We start from the raw sequence: 19,675 nt of genomic DNA on the forward strand, positions 1-19,675 counted from the left end.
TCATCACGGTAGGCTACAGCATTAACGCGACCCCTGCAAATGTGTAGGGCGGTCCGGTGATGAAATGTGAAGCCTCCCCACACTATTACACTTCCCCCACCCCATCGATTCGTAAAGAAGATGCAGCAGTCTGCAAGACATTCCCCAAGACGTCTCCACACACGTTGACGGCCATCAGCGTGATAAAGATGAAAGCAACTCTCATCACTGAAGAGCACACTTTGCCAGTCTACTCTTCTGCATGTCTGGTGTCCTTGAGCCCATATCAAACGCCGCTGACGGTGATGATCCCTGAGGATAGGTCCAACATAAGGTCGTCGTGCACGGAGTCCTACTTCTCTTAGACGACATCTTACGGTGTTGGCACTTACTGGTCCTTGTCTTCCGACGACTGCTGCACCTGTTTGAGTCGCTGGGCGGAATCTGTCACGCAGATGAGTGAGTGGATGTAGCGGTCTTGAGCCTGGGTTGTAACGTTTTGTTGGCCAGGACGTTGACGGTCACGTGTTGATCCAGTAACTCGAACACGTTCCACCAACCTTACAATAGTGGACTGATGAAAATTGAAGTGTCTGGCAATGGCACGTGTAGACATGCCAGCCCTGGATATTCCCATGGCTTCATTCCGTTGATTTTCAGTAAGTCTCGGCATCTCTAGCTCGATTCCTTCACACGTCCAACAACAAATTACGACAGATTGACATTTCACAGTTCATGTACTGCACATTAGGTTGAAAACATGCTTTTAAAGGGCTCACACACAATGCTGCACGTGAATATTGGGTTTTTCATGTGCATCTCATGCAATTTTTTTTTGTGCACACGGCCGTTTGGGAGCATTGTGTGAAATATTAATTCATAGTATTGCATAATATTATACATACAAAAACACCTAGTAATAAAATATTTGGGAAAAAAAAGTGATGCGTTTTCCATGGCGCTCAGTATAGTGTAAAAAATTTTAAAAACATCAACAAATGTAAATTGCAATCTTGTTTTAATTTGACAGTTATTGCCATAAAGTCTATGTAATAGTTGTTGTCAATGAGGCTGGGTATGTCATTATTTCCAGTACAGCTAATACCACTTGCCATTGATTTTATTTTATGGTGGGTTGACTGGCTAACAGTATGACATGTGTGTGCTGTATTCATGTATTAATTGTTCCATGTTCTGTTGATCAGTTTAGGCATAGTCATGGATTTCATCAGGACCTCTGGTTTCCTCCCACTGCTAAAGATCCCTATGCTGAAGCGAATTATTGAATTAAAGATGTATCATACATTAGTTCCATGATGAGACAAATATAAAGCCCTTTTTATACACCCACATTGAAATGTGGTCGTATATTGTCATCCCCCTCCGTCCGTTGGTCGGTCGCATCCGGCGTCAACAATTACTTTAAATCTACTTTAAATTTTAACACAGTGTTTAAGGCCGTGAGACAAAGAAGCCTATTGATTTTCAACGATTTCTGATAATTACTGCCAGAGTTATGGCTCTTGATCACTTTGAAAAATCTTGTGGACGCTCTAGATGCTAAAGTTAATATTCAATTGACTTTAAATTTATACACAGTGTTTAAGGTCATGAGACGAAGAAGCCTATTGATTTTCAACAATTTGTGATAATTACTGCCAGAGTTATGGCCCTTGATCACAATGAAAAATCTTGTGGACTCTCTAGAGGCTGAAGTTAATATCCGATTGACTTAAAATTTATACACAGTGTTTAAGGTCATGACACGCAGAGGCCTGTTAATTTTCAACGATATCCGATAATTACTGCCAGAGTTATGGCCCTTGATCTCTTTGAAAAATCTTTGTAGACCCTCTAATGGCTAAAGTTAATATCCAATTACTGCCCGAGTTATTACCCTGGATCACTTTGAAAAATTTGGTGGATGCTCTAGAGACCAAAGTTATTATCAGATTGATTTCAGATTGATAAACAGAGTTTAAGGTTTTGAGACGAACAAGTATATTGATTTTCAATGAATTTTGATAACTTGAACAGCTAAATCCATGATGTTAAATGTTTCATATACTAAACGTTAGCATGGGGCAGAATTAAAAGCTAAACAATTTCTAATGATTTTCGGATAATTACTTAATGAGTTGTTGCTCTTAATCAGATTTTAGTGTATTATAAATGTTTCATTACCGACAATAGAAAAAATATGCGACAAGCCTTGTTGACTGCTCGGACGACTTAGCTGCTGTGGGCGTATGTTTCGTTGCCTGGCAACTTATCTTTATTTTGATGGTTATGTGTGCATTGCGAGATAGAAGAATTTACTAGACAGCGGGATTTAAAGTTGCAATGGTTGCTTTACTTGCACGTGAGTTTTTAAGTAGGTAGACCTTGATTTTTTGCTCCATCCGATTGACTAAGCTTGTTTTTCTCGGTAGCCGTGCAGACATTACCCCTGACAAGTAAAGCTTGCCTGAAAAATCGTGAAGGTTGTTTTCGGCACTTGTCATTTCATAGATATTGAATGTACATGTATCCTTGGCATAAGATGGAGGTTGTTTTCGGCACTTGTCATTTCACAGATTTTGGATGTACATGTATCCTTGGAATAGGATGAGACAAATATGAACTTCTGACCCAAAAGTTCTATAGTCATTGAGAAGGATTTTTCATAGCCAAGTTGTGTTATTTCCCACTAGGTCTATAACATGTGTATTATGATTTATTAAAGGGAACGTATGCAACAGTATTTAAAGGAAAATCCCGTCTAACAGATAATTTAGTAGCTTTGAAAGAAATACGTCTGGAGCATGAAGAGGGTGCTCCATGTACCGCTATTAGAGAGGGTATGTTGTGATTTACATTATTTAATATATAGTTTCATATTAGTTTACAACATATCCTGTTATATAAAATTCAACATGCACGCCACCAAAATTTAAACCCAATCTGATTAAAATACAGATCTATATTACGTTTCGTTTTTTATATGCCCACATTGAAATGTGGTCGTATATTGTTGTCGCCCCCGTCCATCCTTCGGTCTGTCAGTCCGGTGTCCACAATTGCTTGTGGACGCTCTAGAGGCTAAAGTTAATATCCGATTGACTTTAAATTTATATACAGTATTTAAGGCCATGAGACTCAGAAGCCTATTGATTTTCAGCGATTTTCGATGATTACTGCCAGAGTTATGGCCCTTGATCACTTTGAAAAATCTTGTGACGCTCTAGAGGCTAAAGTTATCATCCGAGTTTAAGATCTTGAGACGAACAAGTATATTGATTTTCAATTTATTTGTATATCTTGAACAGCTTAACCCATGATATTAATAGTTTTGTATACTAAACATTAGCATGGTGCAGAACTTTATAAAAACCAAACAAATTCTAATGGTTTTCTTATAATTATTTCATGAGTTGTTACTCTTAATCAGATTTTAGTGTATTATATATGTTTTATTACCGAATAAAGAAAGTAATATACGACAAAACTTGTTGACTGCCCGGACGATTTAGCTGCTGTGGCCGTATGTTTTGTTGCCTGGCAACCTATCTTTATACTTTCGATGGCCTACACTACATGAAGATCTGATCAGTTGTTTTGGCGGGGTCGCGTCAGAGTTCATGACGAGCGGCTTTTGACCTATGATGTCAGATATTTGATTAACCAATCACCATACTGTTGTTTCTAGTTAAAAAGGTTGTTATTGTATAGTTATTCTTCTAAATCTCTCTCTCTCTCTCTCTCTCTCTCTCTCTCTCTCTCTCTCTCTCTCTTGAGTATCCATTACATTTTTATTAAATTTATTTTATTGTCATCAAATTTCAGCTTATCTATTTTGATTTTATATTTTAGTATCATTATTACGAGACCTGAAACATGCTAACATTGTGACATTACATGATATAATACATACAGATAAATCTCTTACACTAGTCTTTGAATATTTGGTAAGTAATATTTGGTAAGAAATTATAGATTCCTTTACTAGCAGGGGTGCACAATTTCACTTTTGAAACACTAGCCCATGGGCAGGTGTCATGACAAAATTTGCTAGCCCTACAGAAAAATACACCTGCCCTGAATATAAAAATAAGGTTGTTTTGTTTTTAATTTATTTTAATGACTAAACATAAAAATAATAACAAAGTAACAATTATTTAAGCATCCAGATGTTCCAATACTGTCTCAACCTATCCATATTATCATCAATAATGTATTGGATGTTATAATTGTAATCGACAGCAACAACCATTAACGGAGGAATAAAAAAGAAAAAAAAATGTCGGAAAAAGTTTGTGTTGTTCTATAGGTCGTTTTTATAGCTACAAGTTCAATTTACCCTTGCAAACTCGTTTTTATACGCGCACTTTAAAATGTGGACGTATATTGCCGTCAGTCCGTCCGTCCGTCCATCGTCCACAATTTCTTGTGAACGCCAAAAATTATCATCCGATCTTTCTGAAATTTACATGCATTATTTAAATTAGTGAAACGAAGAAGCCTATTGAATTTCAGCAATTTCCGTTTATTACGTCTAGAGTTATGGCCCTTGTTTCACTTTATTGAACCATGTGAACGCTCTAACGCCAAAAGTTATCATTCGATCTTTGTGAAATTTATATGCATTATTTAGATTACTGAAACGAAGAAACCTATTGAATTTCAGCAATTTCCGTTTATTACGTCTAGAGTTATGGCCCTTGTTTCAGTTTATTGATCCTTGTGAACGCTCTACTAACGCAAAAATTTATCACCCGATCTTTGTGAAATTTATATGCATGATTTAAATTAGTGAAATGAAAAAGCCTAGTGAATTTCAGTAATTTACAATAATTACTTCTAGAGTTATTGCTCTTGTTTCACTTTGTTAAACCTTGTTAATGCTCGATTGATGATAGTTATCATCCGATATGTATGAAATTTATATGCATCATTTAAATTTGTGAAACAGGTCTATTGAATTTCAGCAATTTCCGTCAATAATTTCTAGAGTTATGGCGATTGTGAACGTTTGAATGACAAATGTGATCTGTATGAAATTTTATATGCATTATTTGAATTAGTAAACCGAAAAAGCCTGTCAAATTTCAACAATTTGTTCCAGAGTTGAGACCCTTTTTTCAGTTTGTAGAACCTTGTAAACCCTCAAACGACAAAATTTATAATCTGATCTGTATGGAACTGTCTTGTAAAGGCTCCCAATTACCTACAAAGGAATAAATATGCGACAACCCTTGACGACTGCTCGGACGATTTAGCTGCTGTGGGCGTATGTTTTGTTGCCTGGCAATACAAGAATACTAAATTAAACTATACAATATTAGTGCTGTCTCAAAAAATGCCCATTAACTAAGTCAAATAAATAGCGTTTTTTCGGATCATGCGATTTACTACCAGTACCTTTCTATATAGTTAGCATTTTTATACGCCCACATTTTCATGTGGACGTATATTGTCATCGCCCCTGTCTGTCCGGACGTCCGTCCACAATTGTTTGTGAACAGTCTACAGGTCACAATTTTTATCCGATTTCAATGAAATTTGAAATATAGGTTTATCACCCTAATCTCTCGGTTCCTTTCGATATTGGCATGTATCGGACTGTAACTTCATGGATTATGGCCCCTGATTGTACAAAAAATCACGTTTTTAGCTTGTGAACACCGTAGAGGTCACAATTTTTATCCGATTTGATTTAAACTTGAAATGTATGCTTATAACCCAAAGATCTCGGTTCCTTTCGATATTCGCACATATCTGAAAGTAACTTCTTGAATTATGGCCTCTGATTTTACGAAAAATCACGTTTTTAGCTCGTTTTCATAATTTTTATCCAATTTAAAAAACTGTATTATTATATCAACCGTTACAACCTAAGGACGACTGAGTTCGAATTTCGTGAAAATCGGCCCAAAACTGACAGACAAAAAGGCCGCCGTTCGTTCTCAAATATACTATTCAAAAAAAGTAGGGGATATTTGATTTTGGGGGCATAATACTAAAATATGCAAATGACTACGAAAAAAGTCACTATAGAACCTAACAGAAGAAACATTTCCAGTTACATGTGACGCCCAAACGCACCAATAGCTACCGCATGGAATGCAGGTGATGCTTGGGATCATCATGGGGGTCCTACCCAAGATTTGCACGACTCTGACTTTGAATGTTACAGTCATTGTGGCATTGAATTCCAGGGTGGAAACATCAGTTTAATTGTTTTAGTGACCAGAAAACAAATTTTGATATGCGTCGGCTTACCCAAAATGAAAGGTTACGTGCCCTTGGCATGCTACAGATCGGCACAACACAGGCGGTTGTGGCGCGGACGATGAATGTTTCTCAGTCTGTCATAAGCAGGCTATGGTCCAGATACCGTGATACACAATCTGTACAGGACAGACCACGCTCAGGTCGACCAAGGGCGACAACTCAAGCCCAGGATCGATTTATCCGTACCTTGGCCTTGAGAAATCGTGTCATCACAGCAAATCAGATCAGCGCTCGTCTTCAAACAGACACTGGTGTGAGAGTGAGTGGCCAGACGATTCGGAATCGACTGCATAGGGGTCACCTTCGCGCCCGACGTCCTCGCGTGATCCCTTGTTTGAGAGATCATCACATTCAGGCAAGACGTCGTTGGTGTAGGGATCGTCAACACTGGGATAATCGACGCTGGAGCAATGTGATGTTTTCAGATGAGTCAAGGTTCACTGTTGATATTTTGGACAGACGTAGGAGGGTGTGGCGTCGTCGAAACGAGCGCTTCCAAGACGTTAACGTCATCAGACATGATCGATTTGGGGGTGGTTCTGTTATGGTGTGGGGAGGCATCACTGTTGCTGGAAGAACGGCTTTACATGTTGTTGCAGGGCGTGTTACAGGCCAGTACTACCGGGACAACATCTTGGCAGTCCATGTTGTGCCGTTCGCACGACGTCATGGCCGCCGTTTCATCTTCCAGGATGACAACGCAAGATGTCACAGGGCCAGGATCGTTACAGGTTACCTCCAACAACAGAACATCACCACATTACCTTGGCCAGCACTGAGTCCCGACCTCTCCCCCATCGAGCATGTCTGGGACATGCTTGGACAGAGGTTACGTCAACGTCAACAACGTCCTGCCAATGTCCAAGAACTTGCTGCTGCGTTGCAACAGGAATGGGACAATCTGGACCAAAATGACCTTAGACGTCTCATTAGGAGTATGCCACGTCGGATCAATGCTTGTTTGGCAAACAGAGGAGGATTTACCCGTTACTGACTTGGTTGTGATGCTGTGGTAACTTTGCTGTTTGACCCCGGGTATCATTTTACCCTTATAATGGTCAGTCTGTGCCTTACTTAGTCTAACGATCATTTGGAATAAATCGATGAATGTGAACTTCATTTCATTTTGTCATTTGTTTCTTCGTCAGTTTCATTAGGTGACTTTAATAACACTTAAAAATCAAATATCCCCTACTTTTTTTGAATAGTATAGCATAAAAATATGGTATATCACGGTTGTGGACCATATAGAGGTCACAATTTTTATCCGATTTTGTTGAAACTTGAAATGTAAGTTTATAACCCACAGATCTCGGTTCCTTTCGATATTGGAACGTAACTTCCTGAATTATGGCCCCAGATTGTACGAAAAATTGTGTTTTTAGCTTGTGGACCCTATAAAGGTCATGATTATTATCCGATTTAAAAAAACGTATTATTATATCACCGTTACACCCTAAGGACGGCTGAGTTCGAATTTCGTGAAAATCGGCCCAAAACTGACAGACAAAATGGCCATCGTTCTTTCTCAAATAGCATAAAAATATGGTATATCACGGTTGTGGACCCTATAGAGGTCACAATTTTTATCCGATTTTGTTGAAACTTGACATTTAAGTTTATAACCCAAACATCTCGGTTCCTTTTGATATTCGCGCATATCGCATCTTAACTTCCTGAATTATGGCCCCTGATTGTACAAAAAGTCACGTTTTTAGCTTGTGGACCCTATAGAGGTCATAATTTCTATCCGATTTAAACAAAAAGTATTATTATTTCACCGTTACACCCTAAGGACGACTGAGTTCGAATTTCGTGAAAATCGGCCCAAAACTGACAGACAAAATGGCCGCCCTTCGTTCTCAAATAGCGTAAAAATATGGTATATCAAGGTTGAGGACCCTATAGAGGTCGCAATTTTTATCCGATTTTGATGAAACTTAAATTGTAAGTTTATAACCCAAAGATCTCGGTTCCTTTCAATATTCGCGCATAACGAATTGTAATTTCCTGAATTATAGCCCTTGATTGCAGGAAAAATCACTTTCTTTCCATCTGTCGAAAATGTGGGCGTATCCTGCCTGGCAGCCACTGGTTCACATTTCTGCCTACATAAAGTATATTTTGCAGACATACAAAAGGCAACCATGATAAAAGAAGGCACTGACCAACAGTAAACCACCATAAGCAATGGCAAACAAACAAAACATCCACAACTAGGATGGCCGATGGGGTGGACGGAGGGCAATTTCAAAAATATTCTATACACAGTCTATCACAGACACCTATCCAAGCAGGATAGAAAACGCGCACTAGTTCCAGTGTCGTGCCCAACAAGAGACAAATCACACCAACAAAAGTAATAAACAATGTGCAAAATAATTGTAACAGAATTTTTACAATCAGACAAGATCTAGGTTACATAGAATAATATTACAAAACAATGAAAGATGGGCGGCATGTAAACATGACAATATCGTAAGATTGACATGTTATAAGGTAAATGAAACAGAGGTAGAAACATCAGACAAGATCCATATATAATAATACAACAAAATCGACAATCAAAGATGGACGGCATGCAAAAATGACAATATCGTAAGATTGACATGTTATAAGGTAAATGAAACATAGGTAGAAACATCAGACAAGATCCATATATAATAATACAATGAAATCAACAATCAAATATGGACGGCATGTAAAAATGGCAATATCGTAAGATGGACATGGTATAAGGTAAATGCCACATCGATAGAAACAACTGACTAGACATTCAACCTATATGCTAAATAGGTGAAACTAAACATTGCAAACAATTTTAGAAATTGACATTTGAGCGTAATCCTGTTATTGTTAAGACAGTTAACCTTAAAATTAAAGGCTGACTAGAATATGATAAAGATTGACTAGAGTATGACTGATACAAGTTACATAAAAATATTAAACAGCAATGGATTATAATTGACTTGGTATAAGGTAAATAGAGGATAAAATAATAGGAGACAAGACGTACGTATATGCTCCATTAATCTGTACAAAAACACTACTCGAATGCAAACGGATATGGAATTGGAACACTAAATTAAAATGCAAAAGATATGGCTAAACTGCATGCAACATTTGACTGGGTTGACAATAATAATATTTTCTGGTGTTTGTACACTGTAACGTTAACTACCATGACATACAATTTGAATACATGATATACAAAAATGCAAATAAAATGGTAAACAATAAACCAAAGTACATGTACCTAGTAAACAAATTTATACGTGTCCCAACCCTGGAATGATATCCCACATACAAGAGGATCACCCACATGAGTACCAATAATGGCCAAGTACAACAGAGAGAGAAACGCGAAGAGAAACCCAGTCTAAACACTGTGCTTGTAAATTTCTCTAGGTAACAGACTCTAAATTTTTGATTGAGCCAGTCGAAACTTGTGCTTGACATCGACCCTACCCGTTAAGCCAGCCTAACATTTAAAGAGAACACTTACAAAAGTAAATAGGTAATCTAATATATGACTGCACCGCATTACTTTTCCAACGCCCCATCACCTTAATAACATCTTCCGAATAACCTTTCATGAAAGCTGAGGTGGCGGCACCTATCCAAAAGGAATGGAGCTTAATTCTTGTTGTGTCAAGACCCAAAAAGGCAATTACTCTGTTTAGTCGATAATAGACAAAAGCATAAGATACTTGAGAATTGTTTGAAAATTGAAATAACGGACCAACTGCATGTGGACAACTTCGCATGTATGCTAATACAAGGCAAGCTGCACAAGATATCGATTTAACAGTATGGCAATGGCAGCGGAGAATGAGTGTGAGAGGCGTTTGATCAGATTTGTGTTTGAAATTTTCCATCAAAATCTCCATATGGGACAACTGTTTAGCCGAAAATAAAAATTTTACATTCCGAGTTTGGAGAACGTTGTGCGAACCCCCCTGCGATTTGAAAACTAATTCCCCCATACGAAAAAACCCAGCGAAAGCGAGTGAAAAAATTGCTTTCAACAAAATCTGGTGGGTTCTTATGGAAATAACAATTGGAACTGCAGATAATAACTGTTCCAGAATAGTGCTAGTAATAGGAAGGCGTGATGGAGAAGACATATGGCACTTTCGGGCGCCTTTTAGCAGATTTTTTAACAAGAAGAAGTTAATTGAATCCGAATAACCCAGGGATTTCTGTACAAATGCTAAAACTGAAGCTTGCGTAGCAATGGTACTGGGAGAAAAACCAGTCTCAAATAAATGTGCTAAATAGTTAATGATTAGAATATTTGGTAATGGGAATGAGGGATTCAGATTTTTTTGCGAGCAAAATGCAGTAAACTTTTCCCAAGCCCTCGCATACCACGACCTCGATGAAGGAGCCAGACAAGCACCTAACAAGCGTACTGCCGTTGGTGTCAGATCTTCAAAGAGGTTGGGTCCAGTAATTGTGGGATTGCATCCAACCAGGGCGCCCAGGCTCTGGCCAACTGAAATTGAAAACGTGACAAACAATCAGCCACTAGATTCGACTTGCCAGTAATGTGTTTAGCTCTGAGCAAAATGTTAAATTTAATCGCTGTTGCAACTAACCGTCGTAATAAGGACATAAGTACAGTGCATTTTGACGAAGATCTATTTATTACAAAAACAATTGCTTCATTATCTGTTAACAGCAGATTTTTTAATAAGTGGCCCCAATGCTCAATAGCCAAAACGATGGGAAATAACTCTAAAACACTAATATTCAGGCTGCTCATGTCAGATGGCCAGGCTCCATAAAACCATTGAGTGCCAAACACTGCTGCAAAACCTTTGGATTGTGCCGCATCCGAATCATTTAAAAACATGCATCGACCATTAAAGCTTTGCATGAATTGATACCATACTTTCAAGTCTGCCTTAGCCGCATTTGTTAAACGAATCATGTAATACGCCTTTGTAACACCCATCGTGAGATCATACAAGCGTCGTAAAAAGGCACGACCTGGCACAACTACCAAGGCTGCAAAATTTAGGAGACCGCTTTGTCTTCCGGTAAACGAAAAATCATATCATGAGAATCAACCTCTATTCCATAAATGGTAATTCTATTTGTTGGTAGAACAGTCTTAGATGCTTTAATGGGAACTGCCAAATGGCTAGCGACATTAAGGAAATTTTGTAAGGATTCAGAGCACAATGTAGATTTTTGGGGCCTATAAAAAAGAAATCATCTATCATGTGGCTAAGGTGGGCCCCGTAATGAGACTCCATAACCCATTGTAAGGCTGAACTAAACCGTTCAAATGTTTAGCAGCTCATACTTAAACCCATCGGAAGGCACATATCCGCAAAATAGTACATTGACCCCCCCAATTTGAACCGTAAAACCTAAAAGTTTATAGTCATTAGGGTGAATGGGAAAGCGGCGATATCAGCTTTTGCCATCAACGCACCCCTCCCCATTTTCTTAACTAATTTAACAACGTTATCAATGGAATCATAAGAGACTAAAGTAAATGTTTCATCTATGCCTGAATTAATGGAATTCCCTAGGGGGAATGAGATATCATGAATTAACCGGAATGTTCCTTTTTCCTGCTTGGGAATAACCCCTAACGGCGAACACTGTATGTTATTGAAAGGTGGATTCAAAAAGGGGCCCATAACTCTGCCTACTGTTAATTCATCATTTATTTTCTTAGTTAAAATATCCAGGTTCTTAGTGCAGGATGAATGATTCCTGGAAACACTAAAAGACCTAACACCCAAGAAAGGGATACGGAAACCTTGGGAAAAACCCTGACATAAGAATTCAGTCTCTTGGGAATCATATCCTGCCAATAAATTTCGAAGCCTGTTATAATGTACTGGAGTTGGTACTCTTTCTGGTGGTTGGACCATTTTTACGAAATGAATACGTTTTAGGAAGAACAACCTCCAGGTTAGCAGGCATGGGTGGATTTGATTTGACAGGCTGGGCCAAAGTGGGCGATTGAGCTACCTGGGCAGCCATGCGAGGTAAACCTTGGGGAGTTCTTTGGGGCACTGTCATTCTTGGTTGCATATACGTACGAGTTGACACTGAAGTAGACTGGGGGCGTATTTGCTGTCTAAGCTGAGGGTACTCTGCCAGATTTCGTGAACCCCGGGCAAAACAGCGTGATTGGGGATGGTCGTATCCACAATTCCCACAAATGTGAGGAAAAATACAGTGGTGCTGTCTACAGCCTCTTGGGCCGTTAAATTCCCAGCAAACCCCCTGTCTTACTGGCGAACGCTTAACACCTTTGTCCTGGAGTACCATGGGCCTGGCAGCTTGCAAGCCATGCAAGGTTGTAGCCTGCAACCAAATGTCAGCATCTATTTGGTCCCACGGCGAAGGATGCAATTGTCGCAGACGACGGAATTGTGAATCATAAAAGTTAAAATTTTGGGTACCATACGTCTGGGCCAACTCGATCATTAGCGCTGAGTAGGGCAGAGGCAGCCTGGGGTTCTTTTTTTATGGCAATATCCATAAAGATTGCAAATGCCCTCTGCCACTGGGCGAAAGTCAAAGCTTTGGATTTTTGGGCCGAGGAAATCTTTAACACGGGTTCGTCCTCACCCTCCACAATATTCAGCGCTAACTGAGTTGACACAGACTCAGGTAGTAATACTGAAAATTCAATAAAAATATTGGCCCATATATCAGCTTTTATCTTGTCTGATACATGACCGCGGCAATACCTGGCAACTGCGGTTGTGTATCATCTGAATTCGTTAAAAACATGTCAGCTGCATTCACTGCAAATATAGAAGGTGTTGGTGCTGGAGCATCCTGGGGCACTGGCAACGGTGCAGACGATGTTGACGCTGTAGTAACTGGGGCATCTGGTGGTGTGGATGGCCCTACAGAAAGCGTTGTTGGGGGTTGGGGTACTACCAAGCCCCTGTCTAGCATCTTTTGTAAGATAATGTCAGACAATCTGTCCTCAGCCGAAGTCATACAAGTTATTTTCTGTGACGTTGAGGCACTATCAGCCATACCATCTGTTGCTGTGTTGTCTTCCTCCTCACTGGTGGGGACATCAACAGGCCTTCTTCTCTTAGACATGATGTAACTGAAAAAAAAAATGAATGACATAGCAAAATGACCAAGCAGGTTAAAATAACAAGTGACCAAGCAGGTCTAAATTAACAAGTGACCAAGCAGGTCTAATGAATAAGTGACCAAGCAGGTCAAAACTAACAAATGACCAAGCAGGTCTAAAAATAACTAGTGACCAAGCAGGTCGGATTACAAGTGACCCTGTGGGTGCAACTAGAGACCAAGCAGGTCTAATTTAACAATACAAGTGACCAATGCAAGTTGGTTTGGTTTAACATGTGACCCAGGAGGTCTTGACTAACCAATGACCATGCCGGTCAGAAAAACAAGCCCAACACAGATCTAGTAGCATTACCCAACCTATAAAGTACCACTATTCCCACTGGGGTAGTAGCAAGTAAGCATGAGTAAAATAACATACCCTTTGGTGGAACCAGTGAACATGACGTAGCACAGCATCTCTCAGATTTTTAAAAAATAGAAATTGCCTCTGTGATCTGACAAATGAATACCATCGTCACCATAGATATACACCACTGGATTCCACAGCCCTGATCGATGTCTCCAAAAATCAATGTTGGGGAAATTGACACACCGAGCACTAAGTATAAAATTCGTCTCTCGAATTTTACTATTAAAGTTATCACACGGCTCTACATATCTGGGCAACAATTGGCTAATTACCACAAATTGCGGGTGAAAATCTTCTAATAAATGCTGGGCATAATCTAAAATATCCGAGGCTTCCATTGCAGGGGTCCTCAAGCCATTCGATAAATCATTAGATCCAACATGAATTATAATGATATCAGCGTTTACAAAACAATATAAATTATTCCCCAGCCGATAGAACGGATCCTGACTCACCAGTAACCCACCATTCCCCCAACATACAACCTGGCATTTCCGAGCATTTAAACCTAAGTTCTTGTAGCTTTCATTACGATCCATGAACTGCCTCAAACGCTTGACATACAAAGATCCAAAAAGCACTACCTTAAGGGGTCTTAACGTCACCCCTTCCACCTCCGCTTTTTCCATAATTTTTTACGATGATGCCAAAGGGAATGGCAACGCCATTTTGAATCACGCTATGCAAAGACAAAGGAAATAGTGCAATGAACTACAATGAACTGCAATAATCCGGGACTAAAGCATAGACCTGCAATAATTACTTAGAAAAAACAGTGATAGTACGTACAATTAAAATTCCAACAGAAGCACTTGCAATAAACAATTCCAAAAACAATTCCAAAAATATTCTATGCACAATCTATCACAGACACCTATCCAAGCAGGATAGAAAATGTGCACTAGTTCCAGTGGCGGGAAACCGATCGACGCGACACCAGAAATAGTACGGGCTAGTTGCCCGTATGTAACAAAAACAGACAGACGGGCATAGTACAAAATTTATTATCACGATAATATCTTTTTTAATCAGAAAATCAATGATTCCTTTGGAAAATCAAAGTGTGGGTATACATAATTCGTGAAACAGGGATAATTCTAACAGTACCACCGGTTGTGTGGAAAAGTGAGCGAGAAGACACATGATGTAAAAACGCTATATTATTACGGCGTTTGCAATCTTCGTGAAATGAACACTTGGGAGTTTATAACAGTATTTAGTGCTGTTTATATATCATTAAACAATACAAGGAAGACATATTTTCACAAAATACATAGAGAAAAAAAATTGCGGTATCTTCGGTAAGGAATGTTGTCATTCGACAATACTCATTTATTTTAGAAAAGTTATTTTTAGTACCGGAAGCTATTACCAGTAGAACTATCGTGTGCTTAGTAAGTTATTCTGACTAAACTTAGTCAATTCGGCTATTATTATTGCACGGACTTGAACTAAAATGCTTTAAATAATCACAAAGTATTGTTCAATTTCAAAGAATTTCTGTCAGAGAAAATCGGCCTGTCCGCGGGCGGACGGAATGCGAAATCTCAGCTGTCCAACAAAAAAATTAACCAGTCCCGGCGTCAGGCAATGGGAATTGTGCACCGCTGTTTACTAGTATGAGACTATTATTATTAGTGTTACACTAACAATAGTACTAGTTATATTAAAGTACCGTTCTGTTGGTGTCTGTAGCATTAAAATAGAAAAATAGGAATTTGAAGATCGTTATATATTTGCCTCTGCCTAAAGAAGGGTGCATCTTAAACACATATTTCACTAGAGCAAGCCTTACAACCTAACCCTGTATCTTATACATCGAAATATACTCTTCAACAAAAGTAGGGGATATTCAGAAACAATACAAAATTGCGGAAATGCACTGCTGTTTTTATCAGAGGTAACCAGTGTATGTTAATAACAGGCCAATTGCCTACACATGAACATAAACAGTTCATATGGGCGGCTTATCTGACGGCTCCATTTCACTTGCAAAGAGATACACTGTCAAAAGTGAAAATGGACGTTTTTGATTTTTGTCTTAATAATAAGTAATTGCTCCACCAATCCTCAGACATTCAGCAATTCGTCGTGGCATGCTCTTAATCAACTGTCCAGTCATGATTTGGGGCAATCTGACCCACTCCTCTTGCAGTGTCACGACCAATTCTTGCAGTGTTGTCCATTGATGTTGACATCAACGAACACCTCTCCCGATCAAATTAAACATAACACACTAAAGCAAAGATATGCTAAACAGTAAATCTTATGCAAGAACCGATAGGAAAGCAAATATGGATAGTATAAACCAGCAAGCGGCAGTTTTCATCAACCCTTCCTTGACGTGTCAAATTGGACAATGAACCCCTCCCACGTGTATGCCGCTATTGCGTGTCGCACATGCAGCTCAATGATTCTGTTGGGGCGATAAGTTCTTCATCTGGAAACATACTCTCAAAGCATGTCAAGTGTCCATGACTATTTATCATATCAAAACCTGCATATCAATATCCCCTACTTTTTTTGAAGATTATATATGATACGCAAAATGCATGTTCACTATACTTCCGGAATGCACAAATAGGAAATGTTCTGATATGTTTTTATACGCCCACATTTTCATGTGGACGTATTATGCCGTCGCCCCTGTCCGTCCGGACGTCCGTCCGTCCACAATTGTTTGTGGACTCTCTACAGGTCACAATTCTTATCCGATTTTGACGAAACTTGAAATATAGGTTTATCCCCAAAAGATGTCGGCTGCTTTCGATATTGGCATGTATCCGATCGAAACTTCATGGATTATGGCCCTTGATTGTACGAAAAATCACGTTTTTAGCTTGTGGACCTTGAAACTTGAAATGTAAGTTTATAACCTAAAGATCTCGGTTCCTTTCGATATTCGCGCATATCGGACTGTAACTTTCTGAATTATGGCCCCTGATTGTACGAAAAATCGCGATTTTAACTTGTGGACCATATAGAGGTCATAATTTTTATCCGATTTAAAAAACCGTATTATTATATCACCGTTACACCCTAAGGATGGTTGGGTTTGAATTTTGTGAAAATCGGCCTAAAATTGACAGACAAAATGGCCGCCGTTCGTCTCAAATAGCGTAAAAATATGGTATATCAAGGTTGTGGACCCTATAGAGGTCACAATTTTTATCAGATTTATTTGAAACTTGAAATATAAGTTTATAACCTAAAGATCTCGGTTCCTTTCGATGTTCGTGCATATCGGACCGTAACTTTCTGAATTATGGCCCCTGATTGTACAAAAAATCACGTTTTTAGCCTGTGGACCCTATAGAGGTCATAATTTTTATCCGATTTAAAAAAACGTATTATTATATCACCGTTACACCCTAAGGATGACTGAGTTCGAATTTCGTGAAAATCGGCCCAAAACTGACAGATAAAATGGCTGCCCTTCGTTCTCAAATAGGGTATATCAAAGTTGTGGACCCTATAGAAGTCACAATTTTTATCCGATTTTGTTGAAACTTGAAATGTAAGTTTATAACACAAAGATCTCGGTTCCTTTCGATATTTGCGCATATCAAATTGTAATTTCCTGAATTATGGCCCTTGATTGTAGGAAAAATCACTTTCTTCTTAGCTTGTTCTCTATCCATCTCTCGAAAATGTGGGCGTATCCTGCCTGGCAGCCGCTGGTTCTCAATACTTTTACTGAGTTACTTCATGAGTATAAATTGTTTTTTAGGAAAAGGATCTCAAACAGTATATGGATGATTGTGGTAATATTATGAGTATGACAAATGTTAAGGTATGACTTTGTATTTGTATAGAAAATATTTTTCTATATAATCTGTATTTGATGTTTAGAAGAATTCTTTTTTGGAAAGCATCTGTTTGATAGAAGAAAGCATATTTAGATGTCTGCTGTGAAATTTATTGAGCAAATTTAAAAAAAAAAAAAAAATTCATTTTGTGGTCTTAGGATACACAACAGATGTAATTGGAAGTGTTACTTCCCCTTCATAGCCTGGAGTTCCTTTAAACAATATAAAATAGGTTTCAGCTACTGTTAAAGAATCTTTCCCACAAAAGTATTTATAGGTTAGTTATTTCCAATAAAAGTATGGCAGATTTTGTATATGGAAAGTAAAGACATCAAATCTTACTAGAAAATTACTGAATTCCCTGAATTACACGAATGAGAGGTGCACAGGACAAAATGTAAGGCAATCAATAACTGTTAGTCTGTTTGTTGTTTGCTTGAATGATATCGACAGCGCTTGGTTTTGTTGTTGGCTAGCAGTTGTGGGAGCAGAGAGAGATGTGAGTGTACTGCAGACTTTGCGATTAACTGGTGAAAAAGAAGTTGGCAGAAGATAAGCCAAGGATTTACTTAGGCTTCAGTATTTATGGTAAATGGACAGCAACTTCAATATTTATGGTACATGGACAGCAACTAACAACAAATTGTAAAAGCTGAAAATGGACCCTCCCCTCAATCAGTCACGTGACAGACAAGGCTGCTTAAAAGAGATTTTTACAGCGTGAAATAGATTTCTTCTGATAAAAATGTTTCGACAGGGATTTGAACTTTGAAGCAACTTTTGATAGATAAATTAGTTTGAATATGTTTTTAGTCTTAATATATCATCAAATCACATAGTTTGTACATGGGAAGGCATCTATAAAAGAAATGGACAAATAATTCTTCTAAATTGTGAATATGGTTTTTGCTTCATGAGCCTTAGTTTATGTTTTCAGGGGAGTCATGGTGGCTCAGTGAGTAAGACTGACCAGGATGTCTTGGGTTTGCTCCTGGGTTGGCTGAGAAAAGTTCCTCAAAATTTTCCGGTGTAGTTTCCGCTTGTCAGAATTGCAGGACACAGGGCCTGACAAGGACAATGTCTAGTCGTTCTAATGGCAGGAAAAACCGAGGTCCCTTAAAACGAACCCTTGATAGTTGGAATTCGAAGTAAGAGTAGGCTGTAGTGCCGCTGTCCATGCAAAATTCCCTTGTAGCGCACCGTATGGCACATGTCAGTTGACGAAGAAAAGTGGGACATTAAACCCCATTTCTTTTATGTTTTCAGATATTTTTATACCAGTTATTGAGGGGATTAGCTTATTGTCACAAACGACGTGTACTTCATCGTGATTTGAAACCACAGAATTTATTAATTAACGAGAGAGGTGAACTCAAACTTGCCGACTTTGGTAAGTATACACTAGGAAGTATCAAAGGTGACATTTGTGCAAAGCGGGTATAGATTTTGTGCCAATTTAGTAAATTTATTCAAATATCGGTAAAATTCTAATTATCGCAACAAATCTAAAACCGCGATGCTAAAATCTGTAGATACGCACGTGCGTTAATTAACAGGGGTGAGAAATTGACTGAAAGGTGATTTAATTATCGCTAGGGGTGAATATCTATGTGACGGTGCGTTTTCTGTACTGGGTGTGTTAATTAATGGACGGGTTAAAAATGACTGACACGCTGCGTATTCTTTGTTTGGTGAGTTTTCTCGAAAGCATGTTGTAACTGCAGCAAAGGTGATTTATCAAGGACCAGCAAGCTTTATCTGACGCGTAGGTGTTAAATCTAATTTACCGTGCGATTTCTTGTTCGACCGTGTGTTTTAAGCAGATCAGTCATTGTTAAGTGTTGGTCTTTATACATGGGGTAGTTACGTATATGCGTTCTGATACGTATTTCATATCTTGATGAATACTATGTGTTTTATACTTCGTACCGTAGTTGGACTGCAGTTATTTATATATTCGATTTTTTTGTGGGTTTAATTTGTTTACAAATTATCGTGCATACCACTGAACTATAAATGCACGTATCTTAAAATTGATCGAAGGCAGTATCATTATTTCCAATATATCCGAACCAACCTCAATTTGAATATCCGATATATTCTAATCTCTATTGATATC

The 19,675-nt window shown here is 38.6% G+C and overlaps 1 protein-coding gene across 3 annotated transcripts in view; it reads left to right on the forward strand.

Moving 5' to 3' along the window:
- Positions 1-19,675, forward strand: part of LOC126828368 (cyclin-dependent kinase 17) — a 162,691-nt gene that overhangs the window by 108,178 nt on the left and 34,838 nt on the right. For all 3 annotated transcript variants that reach the window (XM_050558137.2, XM_050558136.2, XM_056102553.1), the window contains 4 exons: positions 2,705-2,819; positions 3,832-3,926; positions 17,478-17,540; positions 18,823-18,946. In XM_050558137.2, coding sequence (XP_050414094.1) covers positions 2,705-2,819; positions 3,832-3,926; positions 17,478-17,540; positions 18,823-18,946 — 397 coding nt within the window. The remainder of the gene's footprint in view (positions 1-2,704; positions 2,820-3,831; positions 3,927-17,477; positions 17,541-18,822; positions 18,947-19,675) is intronic.

The sequence above is a fragment of the Patella vulgata genome, chromosome 7 (assembly GCF_932274485.2).
Source record: "Patella vulgata chromosome 7, xgPatVulg1.2, whole genome shotgun sequence".
In the NCBI taxonomy this organism is placed as follows: Eukaryota; Metazoa; Mollusca; class Gastropoda; family Patellidae; genus Patella; species Patella vulgata.